The sequence below is a fragment of the Pelodiscus sinensis genome, chromosome 3 (assembly GCF_049634645.1).
Source record: "Pelodiscus sinensis isolate JC-2024 chromosome 3, ASM4963464v1, whole genome shotgun sequence".
In the NCBI taxonomy this organism is placed as follows: Eukaryota; Metazoa; Chordata; order Testudines; family Trionychidae; genus Pelodiscus; species Pelodiscus sinensis.
Genome location: NC_134713.1, coordinates 155,337,735 through 155,364,792, shown reverse-complemented (window position 1 = coordinate 155,364,792; position 27,058 = coordinate 155,337,735). Strand labels below are relative to the sequence as shown.

The following is a 27,058-nucleotide window of genomic DNA, read 5'->3' as shown; positions in this document are numbered from 1 at the left end:
CTGGTGGAGCGATTACTGATTTAAACCAGGGAGGGATGATGAATTTTTCCATTCTCTCACAGGGTCGGGGCGTGGTCCCAGAGAGGTCGGGGACCACCGGGGTGAGGGAAGCCTCAGCAGAGAGGGGCTGAGACCCCAGGGAGGTGAACTCAAGGGGGGGGGCTCTGTGAGGGCGGGGAGGCGAGGCCTATAGAAGGTGCTCTAGGCAGCTCCACGTAAGGCAAAGCTCCCGCTGTCGTGCCCGGGGAGGGACGGGCTTAGGAGCTGGATCTGCCTGCGCCGCCCCTCCTGGGGGAGGGATCCGGGCGGGACCGGGCTGTCGGCTCCTCCTCGTCAATCGCCGGGTTGGCCCGGGGTCAGTTTCGGAGCGGGGCCCCGAGGAGACAAAGCGGCGGCGGACCCCAGGGGCGTGCGGGGATCGGGCTGAGCGCGGCGCAGGCCGGCCTCCTCCTTGCAACAGGTTCCCAGCTCTGCCCAGCCCCCGTGTGCCACGGCTGGTGCCGCAGGCCGCTCCGCCTCCAGAGGCCCCGGCCAGTGGTCTCCTCGCTCCCGGGCGGGGCGCCCCGGCACCATCCGCCTCCATGCGGTTCGGCTCCAAGATGATGCCGGTGAGCGAGAGGTCCCGGCCGGGGGGCAGTAAGAGGGCCTGGGGGTGCGTGGGCAGGCGGGGTTGGGGGCTGGAGGCGGACTCTGCTCCCATCTCGCGTGGGGCAGTCTGGGGCTCACACCCGTGGGGGCGCCGCGATCAGCGACTGTGACTCATTGGCACCAAACGCGGCCTCTGCGTGGGAGTCGGGGCCAGGCGTGGACCGAGGCAGGGCCGGGGGGACGGGAGTTTTGTGGGGAAAGTTGGAAGCTCCGGCTTGGACGGGAAATTGCCTTCGCTCCTGACTCCAGGGTCTCTCCGTGGCAACTCGGTGGGTTTCGGCGGCGGGGGGAGAATCAGCCGCGTGTCTCTCGCCTTTCACCCCCAGTTCAAGGCATACGGTGGGGGCTGTGCTGCTGGGAGAGTCGGTGTCCGGAAACGGAGCCGACTCCTTTATACAGGGAAGCGTCTGATAGCGTCAGTCCACATCGGAGGAGAAAATGGATCCTGCCATTGTGGAGGCAGAGCCGGAGGAACTGGGGGAGACCAGCAGATTAGCTTTGTTTGTTCCGAAGCTGGGCCGGCGTGGGTTGGGTTTCCCCCTCCGCCCGCTCTCCGCTTTCCCAGCTGTTCTGCTTGCTCCTGTGTCACGCTAGGAGCCCTGGAACGAGCTCTGGGGGGAGAACAGCGAGCCGCGCAGGGAGCAGTGCCCCAGGTTAGGAGTAGGAGGGACGGTGGCTGATAGGCGCTAGGCGTGCGGGGCAGGGCTGCCCGCTGCCCCGAGGCGCTGTGGAATTGCAGGGGAACAGGTAGCTTGTTTTGTTGGTGAAATAAGTGAGGGCGACATTCCACCCATTTAAAGGCACAGCGACGCCTTCGGAGGCAAGGGTTTGCCATACCCCCCCCCTTCCTTCCTGCATCAGAGAGATTTCCCTGACTTTTATGTTAAGGATTTAACCAGCCGTCAATTTGAATTAGCTTCAGATAAACAACAGTCCCGAAACTTTGAGTTTGGTCCACTTCCAGCATTATAGACGTTATGGGTCGAACTGGCCTGTTGGGGAGGAGGATAGACTGAATATTGTTTTGTTCTTTTGCTTATTCGATGCGAGTTTGCAGGGCTTCGGAACAGCTTCATTAAGAGTTCTTTACTAATGTAGGATCTCTAATTTGCTTTAGACTCAGACCCCTGGTACAGTTCTGTGTTTTCCCACATCCCTGACTTTTTTTAATGCCCAAACTCCAAGAATATGAGTGAGTGCCCATGTTATTTACAAAGTAAACTGGTTTTGGTCAGTTTCAGGATATCCTCTTCACCTGACACTGAAGTAGGAATTGCTAAGAGAAATATGTAGTTCATTAAGGTTGTGTCCATGTTAGGTATAAAAAAGATGTTGGGGATAAAAAATAAGCTTGACCCTTATTAGCTAATTTTTGTTAAACCCATAGGATAGACAAAGCAATTTGTACTTTAAGAACTTGTCTTTGTTCCTAGTGAAGGCATGACTAAACTGAATATTGCCGAAGTTGGATCAAACAGTTTTGTTTTTTAAACAAAACCTCTGACTATGGGAAAGGGAGATCCTTTATTCCCATGTTGCAGTTGGGCCAGATGAAGTAGTATCTCTCTGAAATATTTATTACCAACAACCAATAGAGCCCCAGATAAACCATTGTTATTTCTTAGAGTGGCAGATTACAAGTAAATAACATATGTTGGGAATTCTTGTGCTAATTGCAAGCCTGAGTAGAAATTCCTTTAAGTACTTTAGGTTTTGTGTGTGTGTGTGTGTGTGTGTGTGTGTGTGTGTTCCATGTATATAAGCTTTTCTCTACAAGTCTTTGCAAAATCAGGGCCAACACTGTGTATGAGTAACTTTGCACAGCTGCATAGTCTCTCTGCATTCAATGGGATTATTTCATGTGTCATGTTTATACTGATAGTCACAAGTGTATTTGCAGAATTAGGTGTATTTTATTATCCAGGTGCAGGTAAAAATACCTTCCCATCACAAACTGTGGAAGCTGACAGAATCAAGAAGGAAGCCACACACAGAGACAATAGCCACTTACTCAGGTTTTGTCTTTTCCTTATATCAGGCTGATAAAGTTTACTTGTTCCAGAGAAGCTAATGTCTCTTCTACCTTTCCTGTCACTCTTTCCTCCCCATTGAGGACGCAAGAATGTGTGTTGATTTATTCCAGTAGAACAAATCAAGAAAGGAGTAGGTGACTTTCATTGGTGTAATTAGAGATGGCAAGAAATATTTGTCTAACTAAAAATAGTCAAACTTTTTGGGAATGATGTTGTCATCAGCCCATGGCAATTGAGGAAAAAAAAGCAATGTATAGTAAAAAGGTATTAATTCAAAGATCATGGTAATTAAATTAAGTAAACATTCTGCCATCCACAGTACATCTATGCAAGAGATCACCCTTATCAGTTAACCTTCTGAAGATCATCCCAAAGTATCCACCAAACAATTCCGTTCCTCCTCTATTTAAATGATACTTCCATTTAAAAACTGCTTTTTGTCTGACCTTTGAGTGGTTACCCCAGCTCTCTTTTCCTTCTCTGGGCCTCACTGAACCAGCCCCAGCCCCAGCTTTCCCCCTGCTCCCTCTCTGCTGCCTGGGCCATGCCAATCCCAGCTCTCCCCTGCATCTCCCCAGCCCACTAGCGTGGGCTTTGCCAGCCCTGGCTCTTTCACACACACACCCTTCGGAGGCCTAACTCTCCCCTCCCTTGGTCACTGGGGTAGGCTGAGGCATGGCAGGTCAGCCCCGGTTTTCCCCCCAGTGGCCAGGGGAAAGCTGAGCCCTGGGCCTGCTTTGTTGGCCTGCAGACAGCCCTGGGCCTGCTGCTGGGAGGGGAGCCTGGCTTCAGCTAAGGCTGCTGTCCCTGCAAGACTAGAGGAGTCCTGAGCATCTGAGCTCCAGGAGGAGGGCGGAAATAATGGTCTGGCACTGTGGGCAGGGTGACATGCTGATGTCACTCTGTCGTCCCAAAGGAAGTGTTTTTATATACAGTAGACTTTTGATAATCTGGAACCTATGGGATTTAGGTGGTGCCGGATTATCAAATATGCCGGACTATCAGAAGGTACTATAAAATGGTTTTTATATATATATATATATATATATATATATATATATATATATATATATATATACACACACACACACACACACACACACACACACTGTATACATTATATACTGTATATAAAGTGTTCTTAACCCTTTTTATTGTACATACTGTATACAGTATATGGTAATGTTTTAGTTTTTTTAAGCCTTTTTTACCATTTTTGCTCAGTTTAGCTGCTGCCGCTGTTACCTTGTGACTTATTTTTTGCCGAAGCTCACTCACTAGGCTCTTGCCATTTTGATGCCGGACTATCAGGAGTGCCGGACTATTGGATACCGGACTATTGGAATTTTACACAGGGAGAAAATAAAGGGATCCCTGAAACCTTTACGGTGTTTACTACATAAAGTAATGGACCAGTCTAAATTAGAATGGATAAGTGGCTAAATGCTGGAGTGCAAAAATAGTAGATTTAGAACTCAGCATTTTAAAGATTATAACTTATTTTGTTGCTCTGCGGTCTCTCATTTCTAATAATTGTATTTATTGGGGGATGTAGGAGGAGATTTTCAAGGCAGAAAGCAGTTAGCTGCCCACTGGAAGTTGATGCCTAAACAACCCTTTGAAAATCTGTTCTGTAGTAAATATACTCTGAATGGCTATGAACAGGAATAAACTGGAGCTCAAATAGTGCTAAAAACACCTGGGAGCATAATAAAAGAAAACTACCCTTAAAATAATGTCTTGCACCTTCTTTGCATTTTTTTCACCCAGTTGTCCTCTTTTGAGGACCAGTGCTGTTTTGTACATGCAGAAATAAATGGTGAGATTTTTGGAGTCTGGCTGAAAGTGTAATATTAAATATTAGTCTAACCAAATGTACAGAAATCAGGAATGATATTGAACCAAAATGTAGCAAGCGTGACACACTTTAGGAGAGCAGTCTCTTTCCTGGTGTGATGGTAAGACTCTTATTGCCATAAATATCTTTAAGCATCTTCCTATTCAGTAGAATGGATGAAGGGCCACTGTACCACCACCACCCCCTTTAAAAATTCCTTTTGTTGTAGCTTTTATGTTTTCCTCTGCTTCTTCCCTATCCTGTCTCTTCCTTTCCCATCGCAACAATCCAACTCAATCCCCTGGTACCATCTCTGCTCTTCTGCTTCAGCCATCGCAGTGCGCACATAGGCTGCGTCTAGACTGGCAAGTTTTTCCGCAAAAGCAATTGCTTTTGCGCAAATACTTGCCCGCTATCTACGCTGGCCGCTTGATTTTGCGCAAAAGCACTGACGTTCTACTGTCCGAAATCAGTGCTTCTTGCGCAAATGCTTTGACGTTCCCGTTCGGGCAAAAGCCCTTTTCCGGAAATGTTTTTGCCTAAGAGGGCCAGTGTAGACAGCTAAAAACTGTTTTGCGCAAAAAAGCCCTGAGGGCGAAAATGGCGATTGGGGCTTTCTTGCGCAAAACTGCGTCTAGATTGGCACGGACGCTTTTCTGCAAAAAGTGCTTTTGCGGAAAAGCATCCGTGCCACTCTAGAAGCTCTTTTCCACAAATGCTTTTAACGGAAAAACTTTTCTGTTAAAAGCATTTGCGGAAAATCATGCTAGTCTAGATGTAGCCATAGTGTTGTTAAATTCTGTAGTGAAGTACCTCTGTGTACAGGGCGTCCTTGCTATACGTCCAAGATACGTATAGCGAAATGATGTAAAGCGGCTGACTTCCATTTGCATTAATTAGTCTCTTTTTTTTTGCACAACGTAAAGGCAGGGAATAGGAAGACTTATAACACAAGAGTTTCTACATGTGTCAACAATGTTAGTGCAGAACCGATGCATACTAGGGCAATATATTGTGGGGATGTCCTGTACAGGTTAGGGATGTTAAATTTTGAGTAACTGACTAATTGAATAGTCCATGCAGTTTGCATCGACTATTCAATTAGTTGATAGAGTACCTCCTCCTTTGAAGTGTAGCAACAGCCCCACTGACACTGGGCTCCGTGTGGTGCTGTTGCTTTGAAACGTTGCAGGGAGCCTGGCATCAGGTTCCACGCGACATTTCAAAGCAGCAGTGCCACATGGAGCCCAGGGTCAGTGGGGGAGTTCCCACCTGATCCTGGGCTCCATGTGGTGCTGCCGCTTTGAAATGCCACGTGCAGCGTGGGAACACCCCAGTTGACTCCAAGCTGCATGCGGTATTTCAAAGCGGCAGCACCACGTGGAGCCCGGGGTCTGGCCCCAGGCTGCATGTGGCGCTGCTGCTTTGAAGTGTACCCCCTTACACTCTGTCCCCACTGCCTCTTTCTGATAGATGCAGCAAGGAGCGGGGAGCAACTAGTTGACTATCCGATAAGCATTTGCTTATTGGATAGTCGACTAGTCGTTCACATCCCTAGTACAGGTACATTGATGGCCCCTTGTCAATGCATCTGCATGCATTTCTAGGGTTAATGCCACTGAATTAAATGAGCTATATAAAATTGTATCACCTTCCATCTGTTGAAGGCTTGTGGGAATGCAGTTTGCACTGTTGCGTAGTGATGAGGAGCTGGCACATTTTTCTAAAATAGCATATCCTTTTGCAACATTATCAATCCGCTTTGCGTGTTTTGAATTGTTACCATAAAGATGAGTGGATGTTAGGAAATAATTTGCGTCATTATGTATGCTAGATAAATAGCTTTGCTGAAATGGTGGGAGGTTTCACAGATGGAGCAAATGCAGACTGTGTTATAGCCACAGGCTTCAGTTCAGTCTGACATTTTTGTTGGCCATAATAGCTCTAAGGTTTGGATCTACAAAGAGACGTAGGTGTTGTGATGAAGAGCATTGTGGTGCCTAACATCTAGGCACGCAGACAAGCACAAGAAAGACATTGATCCACAAATACTGAGTTAGACAGTAGGCTCCCTATATAATGAATGGGGAAGAGAGGTGTCTACTAATATGCATGACAGAAGCCAGCATATTCAATAGGGAATAGCCTATTGCCTAAGCAAAAGCCAGTGGGAAATGCCATAGAGAAGAGTCTGTCTAAAGGCCTACCCTTCTCATGCACCTCTGATCCACAGCTGGGAACATCTGTCCTGGAGTCCAGTTACATCAGTTCCAAAGTGGGTTCTGTGAAACTGAGCCAGGTGCCTGCCTCACTCAGTGCAAAATAGAGGAGGAATAAAAGATGGTGGTGATGGTGCAGAGAAGAGGAAGCATTGCCCCTTCTGCCTTGTAAGTTTTAGCCATGTGGTTAGAGACACTAATCTGTGATGTGGGAAACCTGCAGTCAATTGTCCTCTCTCTGTGAGGGAGACAAAAGATTTCAACAGGGTCTCCTACACTTAGTGCTCTAATCACTAGGCTGTAGGATATCTTGATGTAGATCTCCCTCAGTCTCTCCTGTTGAAACCATTCTGCACTGTTTTAAATAACTAGTGACATGGGAGCAAGAAGATGGGACCCTTCCTTGCCTACCTCAAAGGTTTAATCACTAGGATACAGAGTCATTCTCACTTTTTAATTGATCCACAGTGGATAGTGTTGCCAGGTGTCTGGTATTCACCTGAACAGTCCGGTATTTTTGGCTCCTGTCCGGCAAAAAAATTCAGAGAATACCGGACACCTAAAATGTCTGGTATTTTCTGAATTTTTTCCTGGCCAGGAGGCGAAAATGTCTACAAACACCCAGTGCCCAGCCTCCTCCCCTGGCTCCCAACACCCCCAGGCTCCCGACTCCAGCCCCCATGCTTACCTGGTTCCCCAAGACTGCCAGCCAAAAGACCTAGGGGAAGCAATGCTTTCCCCTGGGTCTTAGTGCTCAACCTCTCCCCTGTTCCTATCCCTGCACTAACTCTTAAAGGGGACATGCTGTTTTAATGCTGTTTTATTTAATTTTTTTGTCTTTTTTTGAGTCTTTTTTTGGGGGGGTCTCCCCCCTTTTTTCCCCTTCAACAGAATTTTTTTCCCTTTTTTGGGGGTGGTGGTGGTTTTGGTATTTTTGTTTCAACCATCTGGCAACTCTAAAAGTGGAGCACCTTCAACATAAGTGTCTCATAGGCCAGAGGTTTAAGCATTCTAAAGAAATTAACTTTCAAATATCTGTTGGTTGTTCCATTGAGTTGAAACATAGGAATTGCCGTATTGGATCAGATCAGTAGTCTATCTAGTCCAGTTTCCTTGACTAAAATATTTCCCTCAGTGGTACTATGGAAAAAAAACTGGCTTTAACTATTTGAGATTTACAGATCCATCTTAATACTTAAATTGTAGCATATAGACATACATCTTTGGTAAGTATTCACTTCCTTACTACAGATTTTCCTTATCTAACACTATGGTTGCAGACTAAACAGTTGCTTTTATTGACCCTGAACCACCTTCCTTCATCTGCCTGTTGTTTGTTTAGGCTCCTGTCCTGCATTGTGATCAAGGCTGACAGAATTCTGTGTCTGTGATACCTAATTGTTTTCAGTTGACTTTATGTAGTAAGATGAGGGCCTAAAACACAAGCCCATGTAGCACAGGCCTGGTCTGAGGCCTAGCTAACAATGGACAAAACATGGCTAACATAAAGCAAAGCTAAGCTGTGAGGAAGAGGCAGGCTCCTGCTTACAGAACTTGGCACAAACAGGGCTGGAAGTGCAAAACATTAATTAGTAATAGGCCCAGGTGTAGAACAATAATTGGTGCTAGGTACTGGCTGTAAAACAGTAATTGGTATGGGGCATAACATGGTAACACCAACTCATTAAAAAAGACTTTGGTACCCACACTCCCCACAATACAGATTCAAGTTCAGGAAAGGTTCTAAAATGACAGCCTGATGGATAGAGATGATGTAATCCGAGCACGAGGCTCAGGCTGATAGGTGGTATCAAAGTAGTGTCAAAGGGTGGCAACCTGACACGTCAGCTGTGATGTGTAACTTGTTTGTACCTGTATATAAAGTGGTGTCTTGTGGGGACAGTCTTTGGCCAGCTTAGGGGCAGTGGGAGTTTCCCACTGGTTGAGCTGAGTTCATTGTTACGGCTACATAAATCAAGTGGCTTGGTAGAATCTATTGACAACTATTACTGAACTTCGCTAAACAATAAACCTGGCCGGGCACCTTTGATCCTTATCTGATTTGCGGTCTTTGGGGGCCCTCTTGGGGTCTGCTGTGGTCATTGGGCCCATATCATTGAGCACACACGCAAGCAGACTTCTGGGTATCATCATCCACAGAGCTAGAAACTGTCCAGACTCCACAGCAGTAAATCCTGACCCTACTCTATCAGTGACCTGACAACAGACTTTAGCATGGATCTGTTGACTGGAATCTGGTTGCCAAACTAGAGTTTATATTGTAAGCACCCCAGGGCAGGGGCCTTGTCTCCTAATTTGATTAAAGGCTTGGTATACATTGGTTGCCATAGTCCCTTAGCAATGTTACCAAAACATTAGCTCCTAAAATCATTTAATAGGGGTCATCGAGTGTCTTAACTTCAGAAAAAAACAACAAATGGTCTGGTAGCACTTTATAGACTAACAAAACATGTAGATGGTATCATGAGCTTTTGTGGGCACAGCCCACTTCTTCAGAAGACTGGAGTTACGAGTTGGGGATATGAAAACTCGAAATAAATAGGAGAGGAGAAGGGGATGGAGAAAAGGGGGGGAAACGGGAGGGTGGTGGGAGACAGAGCATCATTAAGTATCTGGAGAATGGGTACTTAAACCTAAGCAAATAAAAATCAAAGTCAATAGATAGATTCCTAAGACAGGAAGGATACCACACAGAGAGCTTTTAGAACCTTCAGTGGTTAAGTAGGTAGAGTTCCCATCATCTGATAACTTCAGAGAGATTTTTGCATACAATGCTGAATAATTCTGAGAACATCATATTTTGCTAGTCGTCTTTCCCTACATTGCCTGGCATTTTACAGACCATGAGCTGTCATGATTCACTATTGCGACTCATGACAATAAAGACACACTGAGTTTCCTGTGCACCTATAGTTCAGTAGTTTTTGGTTAAAACAATGTGGGTTTTTTAGTTCATTGAGCAATAGCTGCCTATTCAACTGGTGAAATAATTTTAAATACCATTTATTTGTATGTTGTCCCTCTTTGAAAACAAACAGTCCTTTCCTCACAGAGAAACTTGCCCAAAATCTTTATTTTATAGTACATTATAACTTGTTCAGTATGTTAGTTTCTTTAAGTGCTTTCCTCAGAAATTATTTCACTTTTCCCTCACTCTAGATGAGTCTGTGGAAGTCCTGGGTAATACCTTTTTATGGTTTTGCCCTGACTGGTCTATTTATCAGTAATTCATTAAGACTAGAAATGCCTTGTGGGTTTCCTGTAATTGTTACTGTTCCATGGATCAGGCCAAAGGAGAGTAAAAATTGGTGCGTGTAAGACATTTCCTGTCTCCTGTGGCTGTTGCCAGATGGGATCTCCCCCTGATTAATGAAGGGCCTATCTGAACAGCTGTATGCTAGATTAATTTGCATGGAGGTTAGCAGGGCTTTAACAAAGACACGTACAATGGGCATAACATTTTTGTTCATTTATCCTCATTCTGGTGTCTTAAAGTGGCAGTGTGTCCAGTGTTCATATCAAAGCCACGATTACATTAAGTTGACTTTAAAATGCCTTCTGTGTTTAGCAGCTCTCCTGCCTGGGTGATTTCTTTGTCTCCACAATGCATGTCACTGAACTTGCTGAGTTTGTTCAATAGGGACAGGGTCTTGTCCCTTTTTAAGAGAGGCCTGGAGAATAAGAAGGTGGAAAGCTCTGTGAAAATGGCTTGGTTAGGGTACGTCTATACAGCAGAGCTAAAGTCAAATTAAGCTACACATCTTTTGCTACGTCAATTGCATAGCTGAAGTCGAAATAGCTTAATTGGCTTTTGGCGCTGTCTACACAGTAGAAACACTTTTCCTTCAACTTCCCTTACTCCTCGTGAAATGAGGGTTACCTTGAGTCGGTGGAAGAAGTCCTCCGGCTCGACATTATTTTGAAAAAAAAAAAGGCTTGTAGTATAGACATGCACTATGCTATTTCAGAATAACATCAGTTATTCTGAAATAACTCTGCTGTGTAGATGAACCCCGAGAGTGGCTTTCCTGGACTGGTAGTTAGAGCATCAGGAGGAAGGGTAGTAGCTTCGTTTCCTCACATTTGTCATCTCCCTGGGCAAGATTCTGGAGAGTTTCTTTATTCCCTTGGAAATGGACACAAATGTCAGTTCTAGAGGCAAAGAGAGGGTTGTTTAGTATTTGGAAGCTGGAAGGTGTTTACATTCATGAGGTCATAAGCCCATCAAGTCACACTGTTGTTTGCTCTTTCACAGGGTTACTGTATTAAAGGCCTATGTTAACACTCCTAACTCAATTTTTACTCAAGCAAAACTCTTAATGAATTTATTAGGAATTTTGTCTAAGTAATAAATGAGTAAGGAGTATGAAACAGGGCCTTTTGTTTTCTATCAAGATGATCATAGAATCATAAGATTGGAAGAGGCCTCAGGAGTTCAACCCTTTGTCCAAAGAAGGACCAGCCCCGGCTAAATCATCCCAGCCAGGGCTTTGTCAAGATAGGACTTAAAATCTCTAGGGATGGAGATTCCACCACCTCCCTAGGTAACGCATTCCAGTGCTTCATCACCCTCCTAGTAAAGTAGTTTTTCCTAATAGCCAACTTAGACCTCCCCCACTGCAACTTGAAACCATTGCTCCTCATTCTGTCATCTGCCACCAGTGAGAACAGCCTCTCTCCATCCTCTTTGGAACCCCCCTTCATAGAGATGTAAGCCAATAGTTGATTATGCAATAAGCATAAGCTTATCAGATAGTTGACTAGTCACTTTAAAGAGGCAGCAAGCAGTGAGGGGGAGCAGAACTGGTGCTGGGGGGAGCTGGCTTAAAAGCCAATTCCCCCCAGTATCATCTCTGTGGGAGGCAGAAGGGCAGCGGGAACCTACATAAGAACATAACATAAGAACGGCCGTACTGGGTCAGACCAAAGGTCCCTCTAGCCCAGTATCCTGTCTGCCGACAGTGGCCAGCACCAGGTGCCCCAGAGAGGGTGGACCGAAGACAATGATCAAGCGATTTGTCTCCTGCCATCTCTCTCCAGCCTCTGACAAACAGAGGCCAAGGACACCATTTTATCCCCTGGCTAATAGCCTTTTATGGACCTAACCTCCATGAAATTATCTAGCTTCTCTTTAAACTCTATTATAGTCCTAGCCTTCACAGCCTCCTCTGGCAAGGAGTTCCACAGGTTGACTACACGCTGTGTGAAGAAGAACTTTCTTTTATTAGTTTTAAACCTGCTACCCATTAATTTCATTTGGTGTCCTCTAGTTCTTCTATTTAGGGAACTAATAAATAACTTTTCTTTATCGTCCCTCTCCACACCACTCATGATTTTATATACCTCTATCATATCCCCCCCTCAGTCTCCTCTTTTCTAAACTGAAAAGTCCCAGTCGCTTTAACCTCTCCTCATATGGGACCCGTTCCAAACCCCTAATCATTTTAGGTGCCCTTCTGAACCCTTTCCAAGGCCAAAATATCTTTTTTGAGGTGAGGAGACCACATCTGTACACGGTATTCAAGATGTGGGCGTACCATAGTTTTATACAGGGGCAGTAAGATATTCTGGGTCTTATTTTCTATCCCTTTCCTAATAATTCCTAGCATCCTATTTGCCTTTTTGACCGCTGCTGCACACTGCGTGGAAGTTTTCAGAGAACTATCCACGATAACTCCAAGATCTCTTTCCTGATTTGTCGTAGCCAAATTAGCCCCCATCATACTGTACGTATAGTTGGGGTTATTTTTCCCGATGTGCATTACTTTACACTTATCCACATTAAATTTCATTTGCCATTTCCCACCTGGTGCAAGCCGGGAATCTGCTGGTCCCAGACGCTGTGCCTCTGCTTTTAAAATGTATTAAGAACCTACCGGCAGGGCCTCTGCGGCTCCCCTGTTTATCGACTAATCTACTAGTTGATGGAAATTCAATTAGTTGATTAAATTTAACATCCCTACCCCTTCAGGCAGGTAAGCTGCTATCAACACCCTCTCGCCCACCCCAATCTTCTCTTCTGTAGATTGATAGAGTGTGTAAAGGTTCATTAGTGTCATGCAGAAGTCTTACTTGTATTTGAAACTTTTAGCCACTGTTGCTGAACTGTTAGAGAAAATTCTGGGCTTTTGTAATGTGGGAGACCTGAAAAATGACTGCAGATGTTGTGGGATAGCTAGTTCTGCCATTTGAATGAGAATTTTAGACTAGTAATGCTTTTGATATAATCCATGAAGTTTCCTTGATACCTGAAATGTTAAAAGGAAAATAAACCTCTTGCAGTTGTTAATCACTGATATTTTTGTTCTGGCTATTAGTCCTGTAATCCGTTTAAAATTAGTTACCCCAATGACATCATCACTTGTTTCACAGTTACTAATAGTGTTACAGTAGCATTCAACGCAAAGCCAGTTTTGCGTATGTTTAGAAATCTCCAGTTTCTGTTTTAGTGATGCTAGTAATCAAGAATGTTTTCTTTATGTGGCAATTGGATATAAATCATCACTCCCTCTTCTATTTTTATCAGTATGAGAGAGGAATGCCAGGTATTTGAGTACCTACTTCTCAGAACCAACGAAGGTATATGCTCAAACACCAATTAGCATGAAGTGAACCTTTTGATAGGACTGTGTGCGTAGGTGACAGAATTAGGCTGAGGTAAGTTTTGTGGGAGCATTTTTAGAAGAGTTACTAGGTGTTCTTAAAAAAACTGTTTTTTTGATTAACATGCAGTTGATATACAAAAGGTTATTAGGGAGAGATCCTTTTAGGTTATAGTGGCCAGTGTATGAAATGGAGTAAATAAGTGAGATGGTTGCACATCAGAAGGCTTGAAAAGCTTCTGACCTGTTAATGTTTTGATTTGTTTCATGCACTTGTTTGAGTTGTTAGTTGCTTCAATATTTAAGACTTTATTGTAGGTCAAAGAGTTGTGTAAAGTAGCGGTTCTCAACCAATGGTATATGAACCTCTGGGGGTACAGAGGTCTTCCAGGAGGTACATCAGCTCACTTAGAAATTTGACTAGCTTTGACAGGCCACATAAAAAGCACTAGCACAGTCAGTACAAACTAAAATTTAATAAAGACAATGATGTGTTTAAGCTGCTCTCTCTGCTATACTGTATTTATATTGTAATTTATTTTAGAATTGTAAAAATTGAGAAAGTAAGCATTTTTTCAGAAATTGTGTGCTGTGATACTTTTATATATCTGATCGTGTAAGCAAGTAGCTCTTTAGTTAGGTGAAACCAAACTTTGTGGTACACAAGACAGATGGGACACCTGAAAGCAGCACAGTAGTTTGGAATGGTTGAGAGCCATTGATGTAAAAGGAAACTTAAGCTAGAGAAGCTAAGTGACTTCCCCAGGATCATATGGCAAGTAGGACTGTAAGAGTGTAGCTGTTTAAACAGTGTAACTGATGGTTTCCCAAATAGTTACACACAGCTCCCAGTCTGGCTTCTGGGGAGCTGGCTGCCACCCCGCACTGCTGTCTTTGTACCACAGGTAGGTGGGAGCCGGTATATGCAGAGAGCCAGCTCCTGGGGAGCTGACTGCCACCCTGCACTGCTGCCTCTGTATTAGAGGCAGCAGTATGGGGCAGCAGCCATCTTCCCAAGAGCAGGGCAGCAGGTGTGCACCGACTCCCAGGGAGCTGTCTTCTGCCCCATAATGCCTCTGACACAGAGACAGCAGGACGGGGTGTGGCAGCTGGTGCGTGCCAGGAGCAAACTTAAAAGCCAGCTTCCAGAGAGCTGACTGTCCTACGCTGCAGGTTCCTGTAACCACTAAAGTCCTTCACAGGTTACACGGTTGCATAATTACCTGTATTTTAATATCCCTAATGGCAAGTCAGTGGAAAAACTGGGAACAGAGCTTCCCTGTCCTGACTTCTGCTCTTGGGACTCTTGTGTATGTCAGGTTCATATTTATTGTTACACAAAAATGTCATTAAATGTCATTGTATGAAATAATCACATCTTTGCCCACACTGCAGCAGGGTTTTATGGTTGTGACTGACATAAGGATGCTAAGAGACCCGTGAGCCCCGTGTGCATTGGACTTTGCCTCAGAGTAGATTTGAACCAGGACTGAAGAGGCATGGTTGAAAATCGGCTTTCTGCTGAGCTTGTCCTTAGGGTTGCCAGATTGTTTAATCAAAAATACTGGAAACCAGAAAAAAAAAAAACACTGGGGAAAAAATTCTGAGGGGGGGGGGGGGAAGGGGAAGACCAAAGTTGTTGAGAGAGGAAAAAGAAAAAGGAGACCCCAACAGTTAAGTGCCAAGAAAAAAAAAAAAAAAAAAAAAAAAGCATAGCCTCTTTAAGAAATGCCTTTGAGGCTTTTTGGCCCTAACAGGCTTACTTGCAGAACCAGGTAAGCACCCAGTATTTTCGCCTTCTGGCCTGGGAAAAAATCAGAAAATACCAGACATTATAGGTGTCCGGTATTTTCTGAATTTCTTTAACCAGACAGAAGGCGTAAATACCAGGCTCTCTGGGTCAATACCAGACACCTGGCAACCCTGCTTGTCCTTTAAAACATTCAACTTTGTAGCTAGTTCTAATATCTTGAGTTGCATTTAAAATAGCACATCTTGGTTTTGTCACACAAACTAAGAATTTTTCAGTCTTGACACTTCAATTCTGTGAGGTTAACTGCTAAGTACATAATTTATATCTAAATTTAGACTATTATTCTGTTGTGTGTCGTGCAAAGCTAAAGCTAACTGTTCTCTTGAGCTGAGTTTCAAGGGAAAGTTTCTGGAATTGTCTGTCAATTTCTTTGTGACATGGTACCTGCTGTGTTTAAGCTCTGAGGTTGTGTTTCTTTAGAAAGATCTTATCTGATGAGCTTTGTCTTTAATACGTTCCTTTGTAACTCTGTTCCCTTTGTTTTTGCTCTGGGGCTGGAGGTTCTCAACATTACTCTGAGGGTTTCTTTTCCCACAAGTTGCACTTTATTACTCTGCCATTCTTGACAAGCTTATTTTGGTGAAGAGAGGCTCTGAAGGTAGTAATTAACTCGATGCACGTTTTAATCTGAAGATCCCAATGCACTTTTTGTGAACAATTGGGGGCAGAAAGTATTATCATTATTTTGCAAATGGTTTGAAAATCCCATTTCCGTATGAAAACTTAGCACCTATTGTTACAAATAAGCGTCTAAGATTAAAAGATTTCTCTCTATTTCAATTACAACAGTTTGGATACATTGTGTATTTGACAGTTTCTCGTGTCCTTCAGTTTCACTGCCCCAAAAGGGGGTTGCTCACCTGTTCCAGTAGAAACAGAGCTGAAATTGCCTGTTGTCTCAGAGCAAGGGAAGGGAGAGGGAGGTATTTCTCTTGGGCCCAAAAGACACATTAAAACAACAAGAAAGCAGCAGGAAATCCCAATTTGTAAAATGTTATTTATTAAATGTCAGGACAATTAATTTGAAGGATGCACCAAGTTAATTGATTTTAAAATAGTTTAATACGTTTAACCCTCCTACCACCCAAATTGTGTCCCTTTTAAGTGCCTTTCATATTGCCAGTGTTCCAGAAGAGAGCCTGGGAAGAGAACTGTGGTCTCCTGGTTTCCTGTTCTGTATTCTGGTAAATGGTCTGAATCTTTGTCTTCTGAAACATTTTTAAACCATTTTAAAAATATAGCTGAAATGTGAGCCTTGGAAAGGGTTGTTTGCTTCACTCTGGTTCATGGAAGTGGGACTAACAACTCCATGCTGATTAAGTAGTGAGCAGCACATTTTAAACATGAAAAGTGAGATTGTTCAAAAGTACTTGGTATTGGCCTTATTCTGCTCTTACTGATATTGTGGAGCTAAGGTATGTGGAGACTGAGGGTACGTCTACACAGCAAGGCAAAAGTCAAAATAAACTACGCAACTTGAGCTACGTCAGTTGCGTAGCTTAAGTCGAAATAGCGTAATTCATCTTTTGGTGTTGTCTACACAGCAGGAAGCTGAAGAAAGAGCACTCTTCCTTGGACTTCCCTTACTCCTTGTTACAATGTAGGGTTACAGGAGTCGGAATAAGAAGTCCTCCAGCTTGACATTATTTCGAAAATAAAGGCTTGCTGAGTAGATGCACACAATATTATTTTGGAATAATGTTAGTTATTCTGAAATAACACTGCTGGGTAGACATAGTCTGAGTGCTTTTGAGTTGCAACCTGAATCCAGTTCTTGTAAATGGGAATTTATTAGCTATCTTTATTCTGTTCTTCCCAGTAACTTCTCCTGTATGACTTTGGCTGCCGTTATTTAGGTTTCAGTAAAAGGGCTAAACTGAAAAAGAAATCCTTCAACCAACCAATGTAATAGTAGGTTTTTGCTACTTGCATTAGAAACAGGTGATAAATTCACCTGATATTGGGAAATCTTTCCTTATAATCACTGCTGGACATCCTGAAAGCACATTTATGTATTGATCACAGCTGGTATGTTACCTTATTCCTTTGCTATCAGCACTGAGAAATCCTTTGCTGTTTAATTGTGGGAACACATGTGCCTGTAAAGTCTAAAGAGAACAATTGAAGTTTTTTTACAATAGCCTCCCACAGGAACTCTCTGAAAACCTTACTGTTGGCCTGTTGCCATCCAGGATGCTGTTGACATAACAGCACCGCTGATTCCAGGGGGAGTGGCATGGCAGTTGAGCTTCAGGAACAGTTTTAAAATCTCTTACTATATATTTTAGAAATGTGCATCTTTCTGTCCATCTGTTCGCAAGTCCGTCTGTTCAAGAACGCCTCCTAAATTGTAAGTGCCAGGATCACCAAATTTGGTATGCAGCTTGCTTTTATAAGAACTCCAAGTAAGATCAGGGTTTGATTATGCCAGGATAATGAGATGTACATGGAATTGGATTGTTTCTCATACAATGAAAAGGGAGGGGTCCGATAGAAGGGGGTTATACTGCAGAATGACCACAGCAAGGGGCCAGAAATGGGGACCAGGACAGCTATAACCTCACTGGACCAGCAGGAGGCAGAGGTTGAGAAATGCACAATTTACATATTTTAGAGAGTCTATCTGTCTCCTGGCTGGGGAACATGCACCCCTGTCCCGGCTGTGCCTGCTGCAACGGCCATGGAGAGGCACGTCTCATCTGACCTCAAGCTGCTGCAGTGAGAGGGGGCTGGGGTAGTCCTCTCTTCCCTGGGGCAGCCTGCAAACTGAACCCTCCCCAGCCTCTCCTCTTCCCCCCCCCCCCAGCAATGATTTAAATGAAAAACAAAACTTATTTGGATGAAGAACCCCAGCAAAGTCATGTAAATCTTCTAATAGACTATAAACACCCTATGGGTTTGATAGGGAGTGTGTTTTGCTTTTCTGACTTAAGGTTGTTATGAAAGCAAGCAACTACACTCATCATGCTTAGCTTTCAACTTTTCTGTTCCATGCAGAGTATGTTACTCAATAGAGAGAGGAAAGACAGCTGTAAACGTCCTTGGCTAGATTCTGCTATTTTAGAGGGGAGTATCTGTGTTTAGAAAGGAGGGTATTGAGTTTGTGTGGCTGAAAATTGTGTTAATTGCTCTTTGAACCCTGACTGCATGCTCAAAGTGGTACTGAAGTTCGACTGGGTTCAGCAATGCAGGCCCTGCCAGAAGGGGCATATGATCCAAAGTCCTGATCTGTATTTCATTGACTTCAGTAGGAAGGTTGAGTGCTTATTTAGACACTGTCTGTACAGTTCAAATAGTGGCAGAAGATCAAAACTTCATGCAATCTATTTTGGTTGGGGTTTTAAGTGATAATGATACAAAATGGCTGATTAAGTGTCACCGATAAGCCATGCAGAAGTGATTAGTGGGGGAAAACATGCTGGAGAGGAACTCTGAGTATAGCTGTCTTTGTGAAAAGAGGGTTGAAAGTGTATGTTCTGTCATGCAATCTTAGGAATGTGTTATGTATGGTTTGTTTATTCTATTGATTTAACTAATACAGTAGGAAAAACTAATGTCATCAGTTTGGTTCAGGCCCTAGTAGATGGAGAAACACTTCTGTTGTTTTAGTGAAATGATGTATCAGTACAAGACCTTTTATCCCAAAATAACTGCATCTGTACTGAGAAATTGCATTTAATTTAACTAAATCACTTTTTCTACCAATTTGTTTCAACCCTTCACAAAAAACGATGTATAGACAAACCCTTATTCTCTGTAACCTCTGGCCAGAGTAACTCTTAAAATCTGAAAATAAAACACCTCTAACAAGTGCTTTGCAACAGTTGCATATACCAGTTCACATTAAACATCTGGCTTTCATTTATTGGCGTTATGGATGAGAATGGTCTGAAAATATAACCTTAAAAGATGCTCTTGATCTGAGGCATGCTTTGTTGTAACTTCAGACATAAAATTCAGATACCACATTTATATAGGTATACTTTGTGGCCAAATACTTGCTTGCAGTGAGTACGGAGGCAAAATGTTAATGTTCTTTAAGGGAAGTTCTATTTGAACTGCTCCCTTCCTAATTAGGGATGTAAAAAGTTTTAGAAAATTCAGTTGGTTACATGGTTTACTGGCTCCCAGCTGCTGCCAGCCCTGCAGGCTGCCAGCAGCTGCCCAGAGTTTAACCAGTAAGTTTAACTGATTGGTTAACTGGTTGAGCCAGCATATCCCAACTGCTGGGCTATGGTGGCTCTAGGGGCCAGGGCTGGAGTACACCGCTCCCACTTTGGCTATTAATAGAGGCATGTCCTGCCCTGCCTCTCAGCCAACCTCAGAACCAGGCAGGGGCAGGGTCTCGTCCAAGACATAGAAGACGCTTTGCTGCACAATGGAAGGGCTGCGCAGCGCCTGTCATGGTAGCCTTAGAGCAGCTGTGACCCAGGCAGCAGTGCTCGGCTGGGAGGCAATGCAGCACTAGGTGACGAATGGTGGGGCTAGTACTGGGGTGCTCTGGGGGGTGGGGCTAATATTGGAGACTGGGAGCTGGCACTGGGGGGTTCTGGCTGGCGTTGGGTGCAGTGGGACTCTGGAAACAGGAGGCTGGCACTGGGGGGCACTGAGGGTAGGAGGCTGGCACTGGGGGGGGGGGTGCAGGGGACTCGGATTAGTGGCTGGTGTTGAAGGGTAGTGGAGAGGTGGGGGCCCTAGGGGTTAGGGCTGGCACTTGGGCCCTGGGAGCCGGGGCTTTTGGTGAGCTGTAATATTTATGTGTATTTGCATATTCATTATTTGCATAATTAATATGCATATAAAATGTTACTGGACCACCAAAAATTTGGATGGGTTTGCTGGTCCCTGGTATATAAAAAAGACTGCGAACCACTGGGTTAAACCTTAACATGGCTTATTCCTAATGTTCTACTTACGGATAGTCTGGCCCGCGTGTTCTGTTCTTGTACATAAATTAATAGAGTAAGTTTTTAATAACAATAATTAGTGCTTCGGAGACCAGGATTTTTGTAAATTGCTCAGTTCAAGAGCTGACAATAAAAGGAAGAATGTCTTTCTCTGTTATACTTGGCCACGTGCATTCCAGAACTCCTATGTGATCCAACTATGACAGTTCAGAGTTTTGGCCGCAGCTTTGGTAAATGGCTCTGTAACGGATTCCTCCCTTTTATGCTTCCTGATAACACAAGTAAAGAACATCAGACTGGAAAACCAATGTGTTTAGCAGATTTTTAAGCAATTCTACACTGATAAACTTCAGAAAATTAACATGGCCAAATCGGCTGAAACAGAAAGAGAGCTTGCAATCAACATGGCATCTAAGCAAAAACAGTGCATTTCTTCTGTCAGATGTGTAGCAGACTTGAGATTTCACAAGTGATGAGTTTGAATACTTGCCTTCAAAGTTGTCATCTGTGAAGTAGGAGGCGAGCAGCCAACCCTAGTGTCATTGTGTTCCAATTATAACTGTACTTCACTAGGGAAACTAAGTCCATAGGTTTTGGTTGCATAGTTTCCAAATACTTCTCTGTGTTGCTGATGAGGGGGAAGAAAAACCTTAAAATAACAAAAGTCAGTATGTTCATAGTGTATTTTTTCCTCTGCTTTGTGGTGTTGAAAATCAGTTTTCACTCTTCACAATCCTTGATTGTTTCCCTACATGTATAGGAAAAAAACTTATATATCTCTTTGAACATTGAACACATTTCTCTTTAGCAAGAATTTCTCTTTAACCTAATTTAGCTAATAGAGATTACTATGGCTTTTGGAGTAAAGGCCAAGAGTCTTACATTTGCCTGTAATACAATTAAAAGGAAGAAGAGCTGTCCTTTATTTAGACTCAGAATAATCTTAACAATTATACAGTACTTCCTACAGTACCACTCCTACTTTGCATCATAGCTTCCTTTCTTATAGTTATGGCTAAATGCCATTGCACTATAAACTGAGCTGAGTGTGCAGTGGCTGAGACGGAAGGCTTGTACTTCGTGTATCGGGTGTGGCTGTAGGTAAATATAAAACTTATCTGTACACTTCTGTTGGGTCTTTCCTTATAAAGTGAACTGCTGAGTGTGAAGGGTCATGTGTGTTTCTTCTAGGAAAGCTATTATGTAACCGCTTGCTTACCTGAACAAGCTGGCTATTGAAGAATTGATACATGTTCTAAGGAACAGAATATGAAAGGAATCACTTTGTTATTGATACAAACTTGGTGTGACAACTTTAGATGCTATCTTTCTGACCTGTTAAATTAAGACTTAAAACTATGTACAACGGTGGAATTATGTTGATCAGAATATAAAAAGCCTGCTGTTGTACTAGCTGCCTTTTGTTGTTTAGAAACCTGCAGTCGAGTCAGTAGAAGCTTGAGACATTTTAAAACCTGTTTTCTTCATGGCTGGCTTATGAATATGAAGCATCAGTGTTTTCCAAGGCTTGGTAAGATCCAACACTTGTTTATAAAGGGTTTATTACTTGTCTGTATAAAACTTAATCTAGACTGGCACTTTGAGTTCAAGGTCTCTGCCTGGAAGTAGTTACAGCTATATGTTTCTTTCACATAAATTGCTTTTGTTACTTAATATCTAATGTTTTTATTAATCTCAATACATCATTGGCTGCTGCTGTTTTTGTACTCTAATTGAAAACAACTCTTACCATTTATTTTAGTTCAGGGGATGAACCAAGCTCTTTTAATTCTTCCACCTCCCACATAGTTTTAAAAAAGCAGCTAGTGCACCTCTGAAATTATGGCTTTCCAGTACACAGCTAAAATGTCTTTCTCATGCCAAGCCTACACTAGGGGTACAGCTAGACTGCAGGGTTTTTTTTTGGGATACCAGAGGTATCCCAAAAAAAACTCCACCGCGTCCAGGGAACGCTTTTTCTCTTTCATTTTTTTTTTTTGGTGGAAGAATATACATACTCTTTCGAAAGCCCCTGTATTCTTCGTTCCACAAGAAAGAAGGGGGCTTTTGAAAAAGGGTTTTTTCCTGAAATTTTGCCCAATCTAGATGGGCCAAATTTTGGAAAAGCCTCTTCTGACAAAAGTATCAGAAAAAGGTACACAAAATGCAGAGCTCATTTTGTGTATCTTTTTCCGATAGATCATCGCAGTCTAGACATACCCTAGAGGAGAAAATTGACCTAGGAGATGCAGCTCCAGCTACACGAATAGCGTAGCTGGAGTTGACATACCTTAGGTTGAATTTCTGTGGTGTCCCCACTCTCCCCTCTACTTCCCTTATGCCTCGCAACTTGGAGTAGTACTGGAGTTGAACGGGGCGGGGGAGGGGGAGATGTGCTATCAGTGATCAGTTTAATGGACCCTTACTAGATCCACTATGTCAGTGGTTCCCAACCTTTTCAAGCCTACAGACCCCTTTTCAATCTTTTAAAATTTTACGGATCCACCCCCAACAATATAGCTGTTTTCAAACATTTCATTACTTGATAATCATTTGAAATGTATAATAGTTCGTTATCTAAAAACAAATACAGTAGTATTGAGAGATACCTGTACTTTAGTTACTTAAACGAGATGGTTGATGCTGGTAAGCGGATGACCATTTCTATTTTAAACTTTCCGCGGACTCCCTACTGTACCGTCGCAGACCACCTGGGGATCACAGACCACAGTGCAGTAGTCCCCAACCTATGTCAGATTCCGGGAGATCTATCTCTGCAGTATTGATCTCCTGGTAAGTGGAAACAAGCCCTCTTTGTACATGGTGCCCTTTGGGGAAGCTGAGATCCCTGCCGTGAAAAGCTTGCCATCTAATTTAGATACAGTGCAGCGCTGAGAATGTGATTCTATTACCCAGCATGATTATTCTGAAGCATTTAATTTATCTACCTAATTTTAATGGCACATTAAACTGTGTACTGTGAAATGTTTTCAGCACTATATCCTAGTGCTGCTATAAAAATCTAGGGAATTAAAACTTAACTTTTTTGTGGTTTAAGAACATTAAAGTTAAGGGGATGTCTTAAATTCTCAAAGCAGAAAAATGCTGACATGATATCCCTTGCTTAGACTCATCCAGTGTATTAAAATAGTGCATGCTTTTTGTTAGCAGAACAGTGTTCTCACAGGACTACTGAGTTCTCATATCTCTGCCAATTAGATGTGTGCCCTCCATTTTCCCATCTGTAAAATGAGCATACTATTTGCTTGCATGTTTGTGTTGGGGCTTATTGTTTGTTTGTAAAGTGCTTAGATGAAAGGTGCTATGTAAGTGGAGAGCATTATTGTCTCTTACACCATTTGTTGCATTAGGGTGTGTCGCATGTTGAGCATGGTGGTTCTTGTTCCCATTAGTGACCAAAACACATTCCCCTATATTTGAGTGGATATCTGTGGGAGGGAACTGTCAGAAATTTGAACTGCAAGACACCTGGAGAGGTAACATTGCTATCTCAAAAGCTGATCTCTTTCACCAACACAAGTGGGTCCTGCAAAAGAGTACCTTACTCACCATTTCTCTCTCATATCTTGGGACCATCATAGCTGCAACAGTGCTGCAAACATTAGTTTTGTAGGAACGGAAGGCCCTTAATGAACTATGTTTGAACATAGTGCTTTGTGTGATATATGTACTGTTTACACTTTTGTCTCCATGGGTTTCTGCTAATTAAAGGTTGAACTTCAAAGTTTCCACATAAGCACTTTGTACTTTCCCACAGTTTCTAGTTAGGCTTTCCTTTTTACTTAGGTAATTCCTTAAACTTATCTAATCGGAGAAGCTGCATAGAATACAATAATTAGGTTTTCTAGTCAACACATGCAAATAGAGGCGACCATGTAATAAGGGATTAAAAGTATTTGGTATGACTGAATGTTTTAATTAAAATATTACATTGATTGGAAGTTACGTAATTGAACAACTTTACAAATTGAGGGTTGTTATTGTTTTTTGTTTTGTTTTGGTTTGGGTTTTTTTGCCAACAACTTTTTTTGAGGGCTTAGGAAAGAAAATGCAGGCCCTTAAAGGACCCTATCAAAATTAAGAACATATGGGGTTAGACCAATGTTTAAGTTAAAAAGACAAGTGTATTTCTTTTTCTCCATTTCTCCAGTACACTTGAATCATAATAGAAATTATTCTCTGGCACAGGAAAACATTGCAGGTTCTCAGCATACAGTCCTATCTGCTTGGGTGACTGGCCAATAAACTGTAATTCAAATATCTCCTCAGCTACTTGAAACTTTGGTGTAATACCACTTAGGAAAACTGATTTGTTCTTTAAGGTGACAGCTGTAGTTAAAACCTCTTGTGGGTGTGGAGTTCTGCATTTAAGCAGAGCTGAACAACTTTTTTTTAGGAAGCAGAAATAGCTCTCAACATTTGTGGATAACTGAGTAGTGGTAGTATATGAGTTATATTAAACTGCATGTAAAGGAGCTTGTCAGAAATGGTTCTGTTTCTGAAATAAAAGGTCCAGTTCAGAGGTGCATCCCAGAAAGTTTATGTGGGTATGCCTTGCCTGTGGATGAGACAGAAGAGGGTGTGGCCTGTTTTAATGTACACCTTCTTATATCCTCTTTATAATTGTTTGTCCTGCCACATCACCTCCCTTTCCGGCCTCTTGAGTGGGTGTTATGATTCAGATTTACTGGGTTGTATGCAGAGATGATGTGTAAATTACTTGTATTGGAATCAAATGTAACTCATGAGGGGATGAAAAGGTGTAATTTACATCCATTTGGACTCCGAGATTTGCTTCTGAACCTGCTCCGTTCTTTGTATAGAAGAGTTCTTTATAGCATGTATTCCGCTTTGCCTCTTCACAGCTTGTGGATCATGCATTTCATTTGCATTTCTAAAGATATGCCAACATTTACAATGGTCTGTCTGAACCGAACGTGCACGTTTTAGTCATTCCTCCAGTCTCCTTGATGCATCCAATTATAGTCTCTTCTTTGCTGAAGGTTCCATAACTGCAAGGTTTATTTTCTAGACTGGACAGTACTGTCAGCTGAAACATGGTAAAACATGCAAGGCCCTGCTGGGATCCAATGCTATTTTTCATGAGAACCCTTCTTGTGATGTGTGAATATTAACACTTTTTTTTTAAAGCAAAATGTCACAATTCTCCAAGGAGTAGAACAAAACAAACAGCAAATAGCACTCTGTACTCCACATAGGTCCTGTCTATGCTAGAAAATCAGATACTTTGGGCTTGGACCAGTCATGATTTCTACACATCCTAACACTGGTATAGACAAGATAAATTGTCCTGGTTCAGTTCTTTTTACCTGCCACCCCATGATGAGCATGGTTGATCTGTCCTCACAAGTGATTGGCACGTATTCCCCTATAATTAAATGGATATCTGTGGGAAGAGACTGTCTTTAGGTGTCTAGACACAAGACAGATCAAGAAGTAACTATCTCTATACCAAGGGAGGATACTGGCAAAACAGAGAATTTCAGAGCCTGATGTTCGGGGGAGGAAGGGGGTCTGGCACCTGGAGCTTCTGTTAACTCCAATTAGCATTTTGGATGGCTGGCCCTTCTGAAAATCAGTCCCCAAAAGGCTATGCAAGGCAGAGGCGTAGGGTGCCAGGTGGGAGCTGGTCCACAAGAGGAGCCAGTTTAAAAACCAGCTGTCTTCACAGATCAGCTGTCAGTTGCCCTGTGCTGTTGCCTCTGATACAGAGGCAGCAGCCCCTGTCGGAGGTAAAGGGAGCTGAGCTTCCGGAGCTGGTGCAAGTCAGACTGCCTACCTCCTAATATACTTTAAATGCAGAGCTGCAGCAGGGGTTAGGTCCTGGACCCAGCGCAAGCTAGGACTGAACCGGGGCTGCTGGCCAGCCTGCTAAAAAAAACTTCATGGTGTGTGTGGGGAAAATCGATAAGCTTTTGCTTATTGGATAATTGGTTAATCAACTATACTATTACACCCCTAGTTTACAGGAGTATTTGATAGTCCCTGGGGGCGGGGCTGGCAGCCAGTGCACACCTGGCCCCACTCTCCTGTCACCTTTGTATCAGAGGCAGCAGTGCAGGGTGGCAGGCGGAGCCAGTCTGTGAGGGGAGCCAGTTTAAAAACCAGCTGTCTTTGTGGACTGTCTGCCTGCCACCCTGCACTGTATCAGAGGCAGCAACTTGGGGTGGCAGCAGCCTCTGTGTACAGGGTATCCAAGCTCTGGACAGAGGCTGCTTCATGGGATGCGGAGCAGCCTTTGCAGAGCTTGGCCCACCACAGATAGAGGCCCCTTTGTGGCAGCCTCCCTTGTCCCTTTCCTCATCCCGCACTGCTATCTCTGATGGAGGCAGCAATATGGGAACAGGGGCAGAGCTGGTGCTAGCAGGAACTGGCTTCTAAGCTGGCTTCCCCCAGCACTGGCTTCTGCCTGCCCCCCTGCCTCTGTAGGAGGCAGCAAGGGGGACTGGTGGGTTCATGGGAGTAGATGTGTGGAAAGATGATTTGAAAGCCAGCTTCCCACATGTACCTGTTCCAACCTACCCCAATCACCCTTTGTGCTGCTGCCTCTCAAGGGAGTGGGGAGGTGGAATTGGTGCTCGCAGAAAGCCATCTTTTAAGCCAGCTCCTCATAGGCACTGGCTCTTGCTTTCCGCCCCTCCTCCAGCAAGGGGGCTGGGCAATGCATGTCATCAACAAGATTAACTGATAAGCCTAGGTTTATCGGTTAATCATATAGTTGACTACACATTGACATCCCTAATCGCTATGGGAGGTTGGACGCTCTTGCAAAGTAGTTTAGCTGGGATTTTTAGCATCTAGTTGGCAACTTGTGATCCTTTGCCTGTGTGTGTATGTAAACCTCAAGATTAGCAGTGGGAGTTAGATATGCTCATTTGAAGAGTGAATAATCTTGTATTAGGTTGGCTGTCTGAAGTTCCATATAATACCCATGAT

General features: G+C 43.4%; 1 protein-coding gene across 3 annotated transcripts in view; it reads left to right on the top strand.

Moving 5' to 3' along the window:
- The first annotated feature begins 290 nt into the window (after window positions 1–290).
- TP53BP2 (tumor protein p53 binding protein 2) overlaps window positions 291–27,058 on the top strand; it is a 70,649-nt gene continuing 43,881 nt past the window's right edge. The window contains exon 1 of one of the 3 annotated variants that reach the window (XM_006133421.4): window positions 291–608. In XM_006133421.4, coding sequence (XP_006133483.2) covers window positions 582–608 — 27 coding nt within the window. In that variant the 5' untranslated portion in view covers window positions 291–581. Of the gene's footprint in view, window positions 609–773; window positions 918–21,590; window positions 21,612–27,058 lie in introns of those variants that run through there. The other 2 variants (XM_006133422.3, XM_025189816.2) reach the window with 2 other exon arrangements.